The sequence below is a fragment of the Stenella coeruleoalba genome (genome assembly GCF_951394435.1).
Source record: "Stenella coeruleoalba genome assembly, chromosome: 4".
Lineage (NCBI taxonomy): Eukaryota > Metazoa > Chordata > Mammalia > Artiodactyla > Delphinidae > Stenella > Stenella coeruleoalba.
The window spans coordinates 42,646,748-42,662,477 of NC_137149.1; the positions used below are offsets into that span (position 1 = coordinate 42,646,748).

A 15,730-nucleotide genomic window follows, 5' to 3' on the forward strand; every position below is an offset into this window, starting at 1 on the left:
TGCTGTTATAGGGTTAACAGTGGTATTGTTTTTGTGTTAAAAATATTAACTGGAACTCCCCAAAGCATGAAGTTGCTATATTTCATGCTTGAAAATCTTTACTTCCTTTACTTGATTAAATGTCCTGCCCCGAGACTTTTTTTTATCACTAATGTCCAATCAGTGAGGGCCAAATCAGTGAGGCTTTACCGTCGCTACAACAGCTGAGCAATAGCATCTGTGGAGCGGTCAGCGTTTCCCAGGCATGTCTGAGTCTTTGCAAGTTTTACCTCACTTAACATGCTGTTCCTCACTCCAGGCACACTGTGACCTTAGGGCCTTTGCCTTTGTTCCTTCTGCCAAGAAGGCTCTTTCGCAAGATACCTACATGCCTCACTTAGCTTTCTTCAGGCCTTTATTCAAAAGTGACTTCTCATGGGCCCTCCCTGGCCACCCCTTCTGAAAGTTCAACCCCTGCCTCTCCAAACACACATTTTCTATACACCTTCCCTAATTTGTTTCTCTTTTGCATTTATCACTCTCTAACATACTGCCCATGTCTCTTACTTATCTTCTTATATCCTGTCTCCTACTTGAATGTAAACTCCATGAGAACAGGGATTCCTATCAGTTTTGTTTCTTTACTGCTATCTTTGTGACCAGAATAGTGCCAGCATGAAGTAGGAGCTCAAAGAAGTATCTACTGAATGAATGAATAAATGAATGTCTTCACAGTAATCCATAAGAGGGGGTACTATTATGTTCCCTATTTTATACACAATGAAACCAAGGTTCAGAGAAGTTAAGTAATTTGTCCACACAGCTGTCAAGTGGCAGAACCAGAATATACATGCAGTTGGTCCCACTCCAAAGTGCATCGTTTATTATAATGCCTACACTCTGCTGTCAAGAGATAGAGCCAAGTGGCCGATGGGGAGCATCATTCCCTGAAGTTCAGTGATGTTGATTTGAATTATGTGTTCCATCCCCACCACTCCCACCCACTCTGTTCCATTTGTCTACTTTCTGCTTTCTTACTAGTACTGGGCTCACTCCCTCTTTCTAAACAACATCCTATTTAATCTGCTGTTTCCCCAGGAGTACCCTTCTCATTTGAAGCTGATGGTAGTAATCAACTGATTCTAATGACCTCGGGGAAAGTGTCCAACAGTGTGGCATGGGCCATTGGAGAAAATGGGATTCCTTTAATTCCTCCATTGTCACAGCAGAATATTGGATTTAGAAGGTAATGTATGGCTAGAATAAGCCGATGAGCAATGTCAGCATTGGCATGAACAATACCCAGTGGGAAAAATCTTGCAATATCACATTCTTTCCTTTTATTGTTATGTGCCAGTATTTTCAGTTTTTTTTATTAGTAAAGCACTTTACCTTATTTAATCTTCACCAATTAACTGTGAAGTATTCTTTTCCCAATTTCACAAATGGGGAAAGTGCATAGCACATAGCTGTATATATCAATATTTGGCCCTCAGTAAAGTTCATTGTAAATGATGATTGGTGTAGAACCTTCTGATTATATGAAAGTCCCTATTCTCAGCCCCCTTCCTTGATTGCTAGCCCTAGGTTTCTACTCAGAACAGCAGAAAGGGACTCTGGGCCTCACTAGTTCACTCCAGATGTACGGACCCTCTCTCCTTGTGGTTGATGCCTGTCCAGGCAGCCTGGACTGTGTCTTGCTTCTGTCCTTCCCCAATAGATGTGTCTTGAGTGGATCATCTTACCACTGATGTCTCAACTGCCTCCATAAAATAAAAGGACTTATCTTGATCACCAAGAAGACACTTCCCAAGTCAAAGACTGTCATTTTCAATGTGTGGAAAAACAGACTGGGGCTGGTTTTGTTCCCTTTACACCCTCTCCATCCAGTGCAAATGCTTGTACCCATGCGATAAAAACAACAAGGCCTTTCTCAGCCAGGACCCTGGCAGCATTTCCAGTGGAGGCTCGTTTAAGTCTTTGAATATAAGCCTTTTGCATTTGTCTCATTGAGTTTTATGCTGGAGAAATTTTCTGGGGGTGAAAGCTCCAGCTGCTCAGGAGAGGAGGTAAAACACTGTGAGTGATGAGAGATGCAGCCCTGTTGATAAAGCCCCAACTCATAGAGGGAACCTACCTCAACATAATAAAGGCCATATACAACAAACGCAGAGCAAACATCATTCTTTTTTTCTTTTTTTTTTTTGTGGTACACGGGCCTCTCACTGTTGTGGCCTCTCCCGTTGTGGAGCACAGGCTCCAGACGTGCAGGCTCAGTGGCCATGGCTCATGGGCCCAGCCACTCTGCGACATGTGGGATCCTCCCAGACCAGGGCACGAACCCATGTCCCCTGAATCAGCAGGTGGACTCTCAACCACTGCGCCACCAGGGAAGCCCCAAACATCATTCTTAATGGTGGAAAACCTGAAAGCATTTCCTCTAAGATCAGGAACAAGACAAGGATGTCCACGCTCACCACTATTATTCAACATAGTTTTGGAAGTCCTAGCCATGGCAATCAGAGAAGAAAAAGAAATAAAAGGAATACAAATTGGAAAAGAAGAAGTAAAACTGTCACTGTTTGAAGATGACATGATACTATACATAGAGAATCCTAAAGATGCCACCAGAAAACTACTAGAGCTAATCAAGGAATCTGGTTAAGTTGCAGGATACAAAATTAATGCACAGAAATCTCTTGCATTCCTATACACTAATGATGAAAGATCTGAAAGAGAAATTAAGGAAACACTTCCATTTACCACTGCAACAAAAAGAGTAAAATACCTAGGAATAAACCTACCTAGGGAGACAAAAGACCTGTATGCAGAAAACTATAAGACATTGATGAAAGAAATTAAAGATCATACCAACAGATGGAGAGATATACCATGTTCTTGGATTGGAAGAATCAACATTGTGAAAATGACTATACTACCCAAAGCAATCTACAGATTCAATGCAATCCCTATCAAATTACCAATGGCATTTTTTACGGAACTAGAACAAAAAAATTTTAAATTTGTATGGAGACACAAAAGACCCTGAATAGCCAAAGCAGTCTTGAGGGAAAAAAACGGAGCTAGAGGAATCAGACTCCCTGACTTCAGACTATACTACAAAGCTATAGTAATCAAGACAATATGATACTAGCACAAAAACAGAAATACAGATCAATGGAACAGGATAGAAAGCCCAGAGATAAACCCACGCACCTATGGTCAACTAATCTGACAAAGGTGGCAAGGATATACAATGGAGAAAAGACAGTCTCTTCAGTAAGTGGTGCTGGGAAAACTGGACAGCTACATGTAAAAGAATGAAATTAGAACATTCCCTAACACCATACACAAAAATAAACTCAAAATGGATTAGAGACCTAAATATAACACTGGTCCCTATAAAACTCTTAGAGGAAAACATAGGAAGAACACTCTTTGACATAAATTACAGCAAGATCTTTTTTGATCCACCTCCTAGAGAAATGGAAATAAAAACAAAAATAAACAAATGGGACCTAAAGAAACTTAAAACCTTTTGCACAGCAAAGGAAACCATAAACAAGACAAAAAGACAACGCTCAAAATGGGAGAAAATATTTGCAAACAAACCAACAGACAGGGCTTCCCTGGTGGTGCAGTGGTTGAGAGTCTGCCTGCCAGTGTGGGGGACATGGGTTCATGCCCCAGTCCGGGAAGATCCCAAATGCCGCGGAGCGGCTGGGCCCGTGAGCCATGGCTGCTGAACCTGAGCGTCCGGAGCCTGTGCTCCGCAACGGGAGAAGCCACAACAATGAGAGGCCCACGTACCGCAAAAAAAAAAAAAAAAAAAAACAGACAAAGGATTAATCTCCAAAATATATAAACAGCTCATGCAGCTCAATATTAAAGAAACAAACAACTCAATCCAAAAATGGGCAGAAGACCTAAATAGACATTTCTCCAAAGAAGACATACAGATGGCCAAGAAGCACATGAAAAGCTGCTCAACATCACTAATTATTAGAGAAATGCAAGTCAAAACTACAATGAGGTATCACCTCACACCAGTTAGAATGGGCATCATCGGAAAATCTATAGGCAACAAATGCTGGAGAGGGTGTGGAGAAAAGGGAACCCTCTTGCACTGTTGGTGGGAATGTAAATTGATACAGCCGCTATGGAGAACAGTTTGGAGGTTCCTTAAAAAACTAAAAATAGAATTACTATATGACCCAGCAATCCCACTACTGGGCATATACCCCCAGAGAAAACCATAATTCAAAAAGACACATGCACCCCAATGTTCACTGCAGCACTATTTACAATAGCCAGGACATGGAAGCAACCTAAATGCCCATCAACAGACAAATGAATAAAGAAGATGTGGTACATAGATACAATGGAATATTACTCAGCCATAAAAAGGAACAAAATTGGGTCATTTGTAGAGACGTGGATGGATCTAGAGACTGTCATACAGAGTGAAGTAAGTCAGAAAGAGAAAAACAAATATCGTACATTATCACATATATGTGGAACCTAGAAAAATGGTACAGATGACCGGGCAGGGCAGAAATAGAGACACAGATGTAGAGAACAAACGTATGGACACCAAGGGGGGAAAGCTGCAGGGGATGGGGATGGTGGTGTGATGAATTGGGAGATTGGGATTGACATGTTTACACTGATGTGTATAAAACGGATGACTAATAAGGACCTGCTGTATAAAAAAATAAATAAAATTAAACTCAAAAAAAATAAAATAAAATAAAGCCCCAACTCAACCAAGGTGACCACACTGGCCCCCTTGGAACTCAGTCATGTCCAAAGTTGGTGCTTAAGTTGGTTGCATAAGTGTTTATTTTTTCTCTTTTATTTTAGGTACAAGTGGTCCCCAGTTATCTGGGAGATGAGGCCTTCTGGGCATCCTGCACAAGATGCAGAGGCACCTGTCACTGGTCTGGATCAGGGACTCAGGACACTTTAACGCACTGGGCAGAGTTGTAGGAATGCAGGGTCACAGTTGCATTCCTTCTATTTATACTTCTTTTCTCCCCCAGTTTTACTGAGATATAACTGACATATAGCACTGTATAAGTTTAAGATGTACAACATAATGATTCGGTATTGTACATACTGCAAAATGACTATCACAATAAGTTTAGGTAACACATCCATCACCACACATAGTTATAATTTTTTCCTTGTGATGAGAAATTTTAAGATCTGCTATCTTAGCAATTTCCAAGTATACAATAGAGTATTATTAACTATAGTTACCATGCTGTACATTAGATTTCCAGAACTTATTCATCTTATAACTGGAAGTTTGTACTCTGGAGTCCCTTCATCCATTTCTCCTTCCCCCTCACCTCTGCCTCCACCAATCTATTCTCTGTTTTTATGAGTTTGTGTTTTTTAGATTCCACATAGAAGTGAGATCATCTCACTTAGTACAATGCCCTTAGTACAATGTCCAGTTGTTTCAAATGACAGGATTTCCTTCTTTTACGGCTGAATAATATTCTACATACGATATATATATTATACATATGTATCATATTTTATTTATCCATTCATCCATTGATGGACACTTAGGTTGTTTCCATGTCTTAGTTATTGTAAATAATGCTGCAGTAAACATGGGAGTGCAGATATCTCTTCGGGATACTGATTTTGTTTACTTTGGATATATCCCCAGTTGTGGGATTGCTGGATTATATGGTTGTTCTACTTTTCATTTCTTGAGGAGCCTCCGTACTCTTTTTCATAGTGGCTGCACCAATTTCCATTCCCACCAATAGTGCACAAGGGACTACCTTTTTCTTCATATCCTTGCCAACACTTGTTTTCACTTGTCTTTTTGATTATAGCCATTCTGACAGGTGTGACGTGATATTTCATTATAGTTTTGATTTGCATTTCCCTGATGATTAGCGATGTTGAGCATCTTTTCATGTGTCTGTTGGCCACTTGTACGTCTTCTTTGGAAAAATGTCAGTTCAGATCCTTTGCCCATTTTAATTAGATTATTTGTTTTCTTGCTACTGAGTTGTATGAGTTCCTTATATTTTTTGGATATTAACCCCTTATTAGATGTGTGCTTTGAAAATACTTTCTCCCACCATTCAGACTTCTTTATTATGCTTATAACATATTTAATAGTAACCATCAAGTAAAGAAAAATGTCAAAAGTCCTTCCTTATGATCAGATTTTCTCTCATAGGGAATAGCCTCCTTAAGCAGTGCTGTCCCTGGGATTTTGTGGTCTTAACGCAAACTGCTCTGTGATAAAGTCAGTCTCATGGAATCAACTTTCATTTTCAGCGCTTTGAAGAGAGCAGATGCCATCTCATCTATCGGCACATCAGGACTGACAGACATGAAAAAGTTGGCCAAGTGGGCAGCAGAGTCCAAGCTTGACCCCAATGACCCCAGCAATGCCCCTTTGATGCAGCTCATCTCGGTAATGTGGCAGGAGATCTGGACACGTACCACTTCTCCACTTGGTGTGATAATAACAGAAATGGCTGGGTCTTGACACACATTTTCTTCCCCATATGTTCTCCTGCGCAATAGTGTTTAAGAGCATGAAGCCTGGGTTGAATGACAGGTTTAAATTTTAGCTCTGTACCTACTGGCTGTGTGATGAAGGCAAGCACTCATGCCCCTAAGCCCTGTGATGCCCTCACAGTGTTGTCAGGAGGAAATGAGCTGCTGCGATCAACATCAAGCTGGGCACACAGTCAGTGTACAGTCAACATCAGCTGCTGCTGTTGTTGTTACTCTTACCTCTAACCTCTGTAAAACCCCTAAAGAAAGGTTTCAATTTGCCCCTTCTGTGGAGAGACACTGAACCCAGACACTCAGGGTTCCTTGCTCCACACCCCACAGATGGTAAGGACACAGCTCCAAGTTGATGTGATTTCAGGCCCTGTGCTCTTTCCATCATACTTTGAAGGGCTGATGGGGCATTTTCAGAAATGGTGGTTTTGTTTGCTTTCTTGTTGGATGATTAATTAGATTACCTTTTAGGTTTCATTGAAGTGTTTTTGATATAAATTGCTTGTATCTATCATAACATTCAAAATTCTTTCTTCAATGAATTTGTAAATAAAATGGAACATTAGTCAGTAAATGATTTCTCTTGGTAACAAATACAATTGCTTTTACTCCCAAGTTCATAATTCCCACAAAACCTAATAAACAAGTAGATGATCCAGAAAGTGGCCATAGCAACACATTCCGTGATCACATTTCTTAGTTCGAGTCCATCAGTAGGGTAACTATAACCAGGATGAAAACTTTCACTTCTCTCCTAGTGATTCTAAGATAAGTCCCAAAGCAAGCTTTGGTTTATTCTGACTTTTATCTTCATAAAATCTCCTTCCGACATGATACTTAGTGCATGTTGATACTTAGAGAACTATTAAAAAGAATAAATTATCTTATTTAACCAAAACATTTCTTGCATAATTGGTGAATGAGTGAAGTCCCAATATATGTCTTCATTGTTTCATTTTTGTTTTATTAATTAAAATGAAAATATCCACCTTAAAAAAAAAGAATAGGCCATATTACCTGAAGTATAGCCTATTTCATACAAAGCTTTCAAATTATTGATATGTTTCAATGACTAGCTTTAAATTGACAATAATATAGTGCATATGTCTCCTTCATTTTTTTTTTTCTTTTTAACTATTTGCTTCCCATAGAAGGACAAAACACAGAGTTTGCCCTCCTGACTGGCCTCTTTTTTATGAACCAGGATTTTCACAGCAGTATCACCTTTCCCATCGCAAAGCTCCATCAGATCTCTGCTCCCTGAAGAGAAGCAGAGATCTGCCCAGGAGGAGTTTGCAGCTGGCAAAGCACCCAGCAGAGGAACAAGCAGACACCTGGGCAGAGTGCAGCCCACACCTGCTAGTCTCTCAGTGGTGCTGAAGCCGCACTTTCTGTACCAGGGTACAGGGGCATCGGAGGCTGGTGCTTGGGTCCATCTCTGGTTCACTTTTCTCAGTGACCAAGGCCATGAGGTGCTGTGCAGGGACAGGAGAGCATGGCTGTGGAGCCAAGTGAAGCTGATCAGCCGACTCTAGGGCCTTTGTCTACATTTGTGCATAAATAAAGTCCAAAAGTTATATTTTTAAAATATTTTAAAATATATTTAAAATATTAAAGTGTAAAATACTTTAAAAATACATTTAAAATACATACACTTTATATACATTATGTATATGAATAATCTTATTTGCAGTAGGCACTTGGTAATACACTGATATAAATCTCATATTTTTCAGTCTGTATATTTTCATGACAACTGTTAGAGGAGCGTGCGTACCAAAAATGAACCTTTTAACTTTTATTTCTCTGGAAAAATGATTCATGATACTTTTTATAGCTACTAAATGAATATTAGTAGCTATAAAAGGCAGAGTAGCATCTGCCTCATTACCATTATATTTTAGTGTATTTTCTCTTTAAATGAAATGATGGATGTTTCAAGTCTCTCTGCCTAAAACTGTTAAAACGTCATTCCCAAAAGCTCAGTGCCAAGTTTCTTTGGATGAAATCTGCCTGTTATCTAGAGTTTTGTATTTCTTGGTTTTTATAGGTTGCTACCAGTGGTGAATCCTACATCCCCGATTTCTTTCGACTGGAACAGCTACAACAGGAATTTAACTTTGTTTCAGATGAGGAATTAAACAGATCCAAACGATTCAGGCTTCTTGGTCTTAGAAGCCAAGGGGTGCCAGAATTCCGAAATTATAAACAAATTCCAATGTATGACCGAGAAATTATGGAAAAGGTATTCCAGGTGAGAAATTGGCTTATTTTATTATTAATAAAATATCTGCTGTGCCATTTGGTATACTATTATGTATGTATTTTGTTGTTGTTGCTATGTTCTCAGTAGCAATATTAGTTCCTCTTTTGTAGTACTTTACATAACCTTCCCATTATTTTTGTTGAATCCAATGTTTAAATAATATCTTTGTCTCAATATAATGACATCTAAACTAGGAAAAATTAGAGGTGTAGGGTTGAAGAGTCTCTTAAGTGTTAATGTGGCAAAGGATTGTGCCTTAGTCAGGAATTCAATGCCATTTTAATCCAGTAAGTATTTACTAAGCACAAAGCACGGTGGTAAGCACTGCAGGGAAAATAGGTGGGTAGGATTTGAGCAGCCTTGGCGCGGGGGGCCAGGAAGGAAGTGGGGACAGTTCTGGGCACCCTAGACAGGCAGCAGGATGCGCAAAGGCTTGGCAGAGGAGGGAACATGGCGGGAATGGGAGCAGGGAGCCTTTGAGGAGTTATAGGTAATAGGCTTGTGTATATGGGGCAAGCCAGTGAAAGCCAGACAAATCTGTGTTTGATGAGGTAAAGGGAGAGCCATTAGAAGTTAATACCAGGACTGTATGATTTTTCTTGCAGAAATTATTCTGGGAGAATATTTTTGGTTATTTGGTTCTTTATATTAGTTTGGACTTGTGATTATGTGATAAAAACCCAATTTGAACTAGCTTATGAACGAAGGGGAGTTTATTAGATAACGAAATCACAAAATAGAGTTAAACATCTAAAACATGTGAATGACAGGAGTTCATCTGCATCTCAAAGACACCCAACTATTGCCAGGCCCCTTCACCATCCTGTCTGGGCTTTCCTTGGTATGGTGACTTCATTTTCCCCCACTGTAGACAGATTTCTCTATTTGATCACTTGGTCACCAGTATCATCCAAGTTCACATCTAGTAGCCTCAGCCAGGAGGGAGAGGTGTGTCCTCTTGTCCTAAGTTTTAAAATCTTGGGGACAACTTTTGAGCCACCCAGCCTGGGTTAGGGGCCACCCTGGGCATTCAGCTGTGACCAGGGAAGGAGTGAAGGGGAACATGGCATCTCCCTGGGGACCCCATGGAATTTTATTGATAGAAAAAAGAGAAAAGTGCAGCGGCCTAAGAAGACAAAGCCAAAGGCAGCCATTCCTCCCCTTCAAGTAGGTGCAAGTCAGCTGCAGCCAGACGCTATTTACTATTTCTGTAATTGCTTTACTTGAAATATCAAAGGCAAAATTTAAGCAGGGGCTTTGGCCCTGCTTAATTGTTTGGGTGAGCTTAGCATCTTGTTTGGGTGAGCTTAGCATCTTGAACTACAGCGACTCTACTACCTCTATTTCTTTCTGCATGAACACTGTAACTTGTAATTACAGATTTCTCTTCTACTTATAAAGCAGTTCGATCAAGTAACTCCAAATCCTGGATACTGCATCAAAGATCAATTCTGAACCAAAAGTTCAGAAGGAACCAGAAGGAACATTTAGAACCATAATTTGTGACTTAAACCACATGTGATAAATAATTCTCTGATCTCAAAAAGGGCATGAGAGAGTACTAGTATTTTAAAATCATAAAAGTATGGCTTCCTTTTAATTTTAGGACTATGAGAAACGGTTACGAGACAGAAATGTAATTGAAACCAAAGACCACATAGATACCCACAGGGCCATAGTAGCCAAGTACCTCCAGCAGGTAAGGAAAACCATTTTAAACAGTCCTCATAGGGGAAAAATAGCCAACATCCTACGGTTGGAGGAGGGAGGTCTCTATTCTTAACCCCTGTAGGCTTATTTTCTCATAATTACAGATTAGATTTGATTAACAGCTATCTTCAACTCTGGAACATGGTTACTTGGTTCTCCTTTGTATTAGTTTGGACTCATGATTATAAGTGATAAAAATCCAATTTGAACTAGCTCAGGAACCAAGGGGAGTGTATTCGATGCAGAAACGCTGAAAACACTAGGATGTGTCTCAGTTTATTATCAGTGGTTATCTTAAGAGGGGGTATGATTACAAGGGACTTAACTTTCTAAGTCATGATTTTTTTTTAATATTTGAATTTTTGCATCTTATTACCTTTGTAATAAAAAAAGAAGTTTTATAAATGACATACTAACTGCCCTTCTGCACTAGAAAGTCAAAATATCCTTTTGTCCTTCCTTCCTTTAATTTAACTTATAAGAGACGCCCTAGTGGCTAGAGTACATTTTTCTCATCCGGTTGATCTACCCTGTAGCTCATGTATGGAAAAAAAAAAAAAGAATATTTATGACATTTAAGAGGTCCTCTATTTAAAGAATAATTACGTAGCAAGTCAGTTTGAATAGGGGAAGAACTTCAGAATCAGTTCTGAAGTGTGTGTGCTTCGAGACGGGTCCTACTTTTTGTAGTTGTTCATTCATTCATTCAGCTAAATTTTATGATCTTATCTGCCAGGAATTTTCCCAGGTCCTGAGAATACAGCAGAGAACAAAATAGAATCCCTCTGCCTTAGGGAGCTTATGCTAGTGAGGAAAGCTGGATGATTTACAATACGAAGAGGTCAGAGCTGCAGAGAAAAGTAAAGGTGGTCTGGAAACCTGCACTGAGGTGACATTAGAGCAGTGAAGTGTGCGTTCATAGAACAAAAACATTTTAAATAAAACATATTTCTTTCCTCAGGTTAGAGAATCAGTGATAAATCGTTTTCTAATTGCAAAACACCATTTTCTTCTTTCGGATTTGGTAGTAGAAGAAGAAGTTCCCAATATCAGGTAAAAAAAAAGACCTTTTTTATTATTTCTTTTAAAATTATTTGTATTGTATTATATTAAAAATTTCATGTAAATATAATATTTTACCAAATGGTGTGCATTTGGGCCCCTAATAATACTGGAAACTGGTAAAGCCTGATTAATGCCTAATGTTACACTAGTTGGAGTTTTTCTGTTAGAACAAGTCACACGAGATCCTCTCCATCACATCCAGTGGACCCCATCTCACCTCCCAGCACCTCCAAGTGAACTTCACCAGTCTTGGCTATCTTCTCATTCCAGTCACATGAAGTTTTGACAGCATCCCCTCCAGCACATCATCCTCCTGCTTTCCTTGCCTCCCTATGCCGGGGTCTCCTTTATTCTCCCATCACAGGGCAGTGGGGGTGGCTGAGAACTTGCCCACTGGGATTCTGGGTGGCATGGAGAGGTCTGTTCCAGCACCACAGCTCGGAGACACAGAGCTGCCATGTGTTTGGTGAGGGGCAAAGGCAGCAGGGAACAATGGATATTTACATAGAAGTTGGGAATTGACTGTGTTTATTTGCTTGCTTGTCTCCCTATCATTTAGAATAATCCTCAGATGGTCTCAACTCAGGTGGATGCATGAAAGATGAAAGAGAACTTTCTATACTGGTGGGCTTGCACAGTCTGTTAACTTCATGACCCTCCCTGTGATTAAATCTCCTGGTCTCCTGAAAAGGTCATTTCCTATGCATGTACTTCCTCTCCACCATCAAGTTGGCAAGGAGACAAAAAACTGTGCAATCCATGGCAGCCCCTTCTTTTGGCTTTGCCTCCATCCTCGTACAGAAGGGAGGCTGTGCCCACATAAATTCATGCAAGCCCTCTCTCTTTATTCCAGGCCCAGAGTCCAGTCATTGAATGTTTGTTTGTTTGTTTTTCAGTCATGAAAATTACACTTTAGAATAGATGATGATTTTTCATGCTGTTTTTCCATTTCTTTTCTTTCTTTTTCTTTTTTCTGCTTTACTTTCTGCATTAAGTTCTGAAGGCTCGGGGTATGTTCTTCCTTCTTTTAATTCTGGTTTGTTCTTGGCTTTAAATTAAAATGTTTCTGTATATAATGGTCCCAGCCACCAAGATGCTCTCAATCTGACTGTTAGGGAGGCAGCAAAGTCTCATGATAGGAGGCACCTCTCTGAGAGGGAGCAAGTATTGAGAAAAGAAGGGATGTACCATGTCATGACCCCCCGCAAAGGTTTCTCTCTGAGGTCCCCAAGTTTGGGTTAGGTAGCTGTCCTGGCAGAGGGATTAAGAAGATGGGCTGTAATTTGTAACAACGTGGATGGACCTTGAGGGCATTATGTTAAATGAGATGAGTCAGACAGAGAAAGACAAATACTATATGATTCTCACTTATACGTGGAATCTAAAAAAGCCAAACTAATAAAAACCGAGACTAGAATGTTAGTCAGTAGGGGTTGGGGGTGGGGGAAACTGGGGAGATGTTTAAGGGTACAAACCTGTAACCAGTAGATACATCAGTCCTGGAGATCTAATGCACAGCATGGTGATTATAGTCAGCAATACTGATTATAAACTTCAGAGTTACTAAGAGACTAGATCTTAATAATTCTCACCACAAAAAAAGAAATAATAATTATGTGAAGCGATAGATAGAAGTGTTGGTTACTGCTACAGTGGTAACATATTGCCTATATAAATGTATCAAACCGAGACATTGTACACTTTAAACGTATACAGTGTTATATGTCATTATATCTCAATTAAAATAAAAAATAAATTAAAACGTATAATAAATCAAAAAAAGAGATTTGCAAAAATGTAAAACAGTGTCACTCTCCTCGCACTCTTTGTTTTGGAAAGGGATAGTTATTTTTCATAATTTTATATCATGTTAACATGTAATGGGCTTATTCTTGTCTTAAATGAGTTAATGAATAAATATATGTAAATGTTAAAAGAAGAAGAAGCTGGGCTGTGTGGTCAGGGTGATCTGATTTTGAACCCCAACTCCCTCTCCTCCTATTTGGCAAATTCTATCACCTCTTGGAGCCTCCAGTTTCTTCATATGAAAAATGGGATAAATATACTTGTAAGGATTAGAAATATTATACTAGCACTCTGCTTGAACCAGAGAAGTGCTGGTAAATGGTGGTTCCTCTGCGCTCTGTGGGACAGAAGACCCTGGGAAGCAACTGGGAACAACAGCCCCCGGAAGCCCCTTGGAGCCATCGTCTCCCCGGCTGGCACGTGTCTCTTGGAAAGAGGGCTCCAGTCCAGCAGGCCGCCTGGCCAGCTCTGATACCCACAGGGAAGTAGAGCAGCGTGAGCGCTGCCAGCCCGAGGCCAGCTCTGCACCGCTGGCTGTGTTCTGTGGCTCTCGGGCATAGTCATTAACGTCAGCTTCCTGATACGCAGTCACAGTTGTGTTTCTGTTTAGTCTCTGGGGCAGAATTAAGTTATTTTCTCCATGGCCCTTTCTCCCCCGTGATTCACTGCGTTGCTTTCATCTTCTAGGAAGTGTTAATGGAGGTCATCTCAGTGAGAGGAAGAGAGATGTGAGAGAAGGGTCCCCCTGCTCCCCCTCCCTTCCTCCTGTCTCCACCCCCTCCTTTCTCCACCATAATCACTGGCATCATAATCATTGTCATCGTCCCAACAGTCACTATGTTAGGGCCTCTAATGCTAGACCAGTGCCAGGGTGCCCTGTATACACCTCCTCACAAAGTCCTCTCAACAACCCCATTTTACAGATGATGAAACGGACTTCAAGAGGTGAAATAATTTGCCCAAGGTGAGCAGGATTCACATCTAGTTTTGCCTGACTCCAGAGAGTGAGGTATCCCTGGAAGGGCCTGAGAAGGCTGTAACCATCAGCTGCCCTGTGAGTGCAGCAAGCTAATGAGGGCTCCAGGGGCCCAGGAGAGGGAGCCCCGCTTCGGGCTGATGCGGCTGGGCCTCTGGGGAAGGGGAAATACTGGCCCTGCAAAGTGGTGAAACTGCAACCGAGTGGGTGGATGAGGAGGGAGGTGGAAGGAGGCATTCAGCAGGCAGGATTGGCATGAGTGAAAGCAGACAGTAGGAGAGCACAGACCACGTTTGAGGGGCTGGTGGATAAGCAAGGCAGACAGCAAGCGGGAAGTGCAGGGAGGGACCAGAACATGAATTTCATCCTCTGATTGGTAGCAGTTAAAATGAATGTTAATAATCTACAGAGTGGGCTCTCCCCAATCTTGGGAGAACTTCTTGACAATTTCCACCCTCCTTAAAAAGACAAGGAGTTTTTCAGGGGCTTGTGAGGGACCTTGGGGCAGCATTTGGGAAGTTGTCTCAAGACTTTCCAGATCTTTCTTTTCCCTGGCATCCTAATCTTGTTCTGTAATCATTAGCATTTTGGGCCTGAGCCTTTTCAAGCTGGCAGAACAAAAACGACCACTGAGGCCAAGGAGAAAAGGTCGGAAGAAGGTGACAGCCCAAAACCTGTCTGATGGAGACATAAAGCTGCTGGTGAACGTTATCCGGGCTTACGACATTCCAGTGAGGAAGCCAACGACAAGGTGAGAGCCCTCTGAACAGCCCTGGGATGGAATGTGCAGGACCCAACCTCTTTAGAGCACGTTCACTCTCGTTTTTAACACAGTTGTTACTCTGTGGGGCCCGAGGGCAGGGATGGCGGGGAGGAAGAGGGTCCTTGATGAAGTCAGGGCCCTATTGGTTGCAAGTAACAGAACCAAATCAGTCAGTTTAGGGTAAAGAGGGGATTTATTGGGAATATCTCATAGAACTCAAGAACAAGAGGTACAGCCAGACTACATGGTAGAAGTAAAGATTAAAATGGGCTTCTTCAGAGGCCCCATTGTTCCTCTTGCTTGCTTCCCTCTGTGGGTTTGCTTTATTCTTCTCCATGTGATGGAAGTGGTCCATCCTGTCAGGGTACCACCCACCAGGTGTCAGCTTCCCAGGAGTGAATCTGAAGATCCTAACTGGGGTCAGGTGTTGATCCATGTCTAGTCACCTACAGTCAGAGAGGCAGGTCACAAGGACCTGTCCTGAAGATGGAGGACAGTTCTCAGAGAAGTGGGTGAGAGCTGGGCAGATACCCAAAAGGTATATATTTTAGATTCTGAAACATGTGTTTGAGCACAAAACTATGACTTCTCTTTTATCTGCTCAGAGAAGTGAATTATG

General features: G+C 41.1%; 1 protein-coding gene and 1 long non-coding RNA gene across 7 annotated transcripts in view; one reads left to right on the forward strand and one right to left on the reverse strand.

The window, feature by feature from the left end:
• The window catches only part of CC2D2A (coiled-coil and C2 domain containing 2A), a 303,035-nt gene that overhangs the window by 251,599 nt on the left and 35,706 nt on the right, over positions 1-15,730 (forward strand). For all 6 annotated transcript variants that reach the window (XM_079920214.1, XM_079920213.1, XM_079920217.1 and 3 more), the window contains 6 exons: positions 1,078-1,225; positions 6,289-6,427; positions 8,576-8,779; positions 10,398-10,490; positions 11,463-11,554; positions 14,932-15,099. In XM_079920214.1, the coding sequence (XP_079776340.1) occupies positions 1,078-1,225; positions 6,289-6,427; positions 8,576-8,779; positions 10,398-10,490; positions 11,463-11,554; positions 14,932-15,099 (844 nt within the window). The remainder of the gene's footprint in view (positions 1-1,077; positions 1,226-6,288; positions 6,428-8,575; positions 8,780-10,397; positions 10,491-11,462; positions 11,555-14,931; positions 15,100-15,730) is intronic.
• LOC307185752 overlaps positions 1-15,730 on the reverse strand; it is a 180,641-nt gene that overhangs the window by 126,974 nt on the left and 37,937 nt on the right. The window lies entirely within an intron of this gene.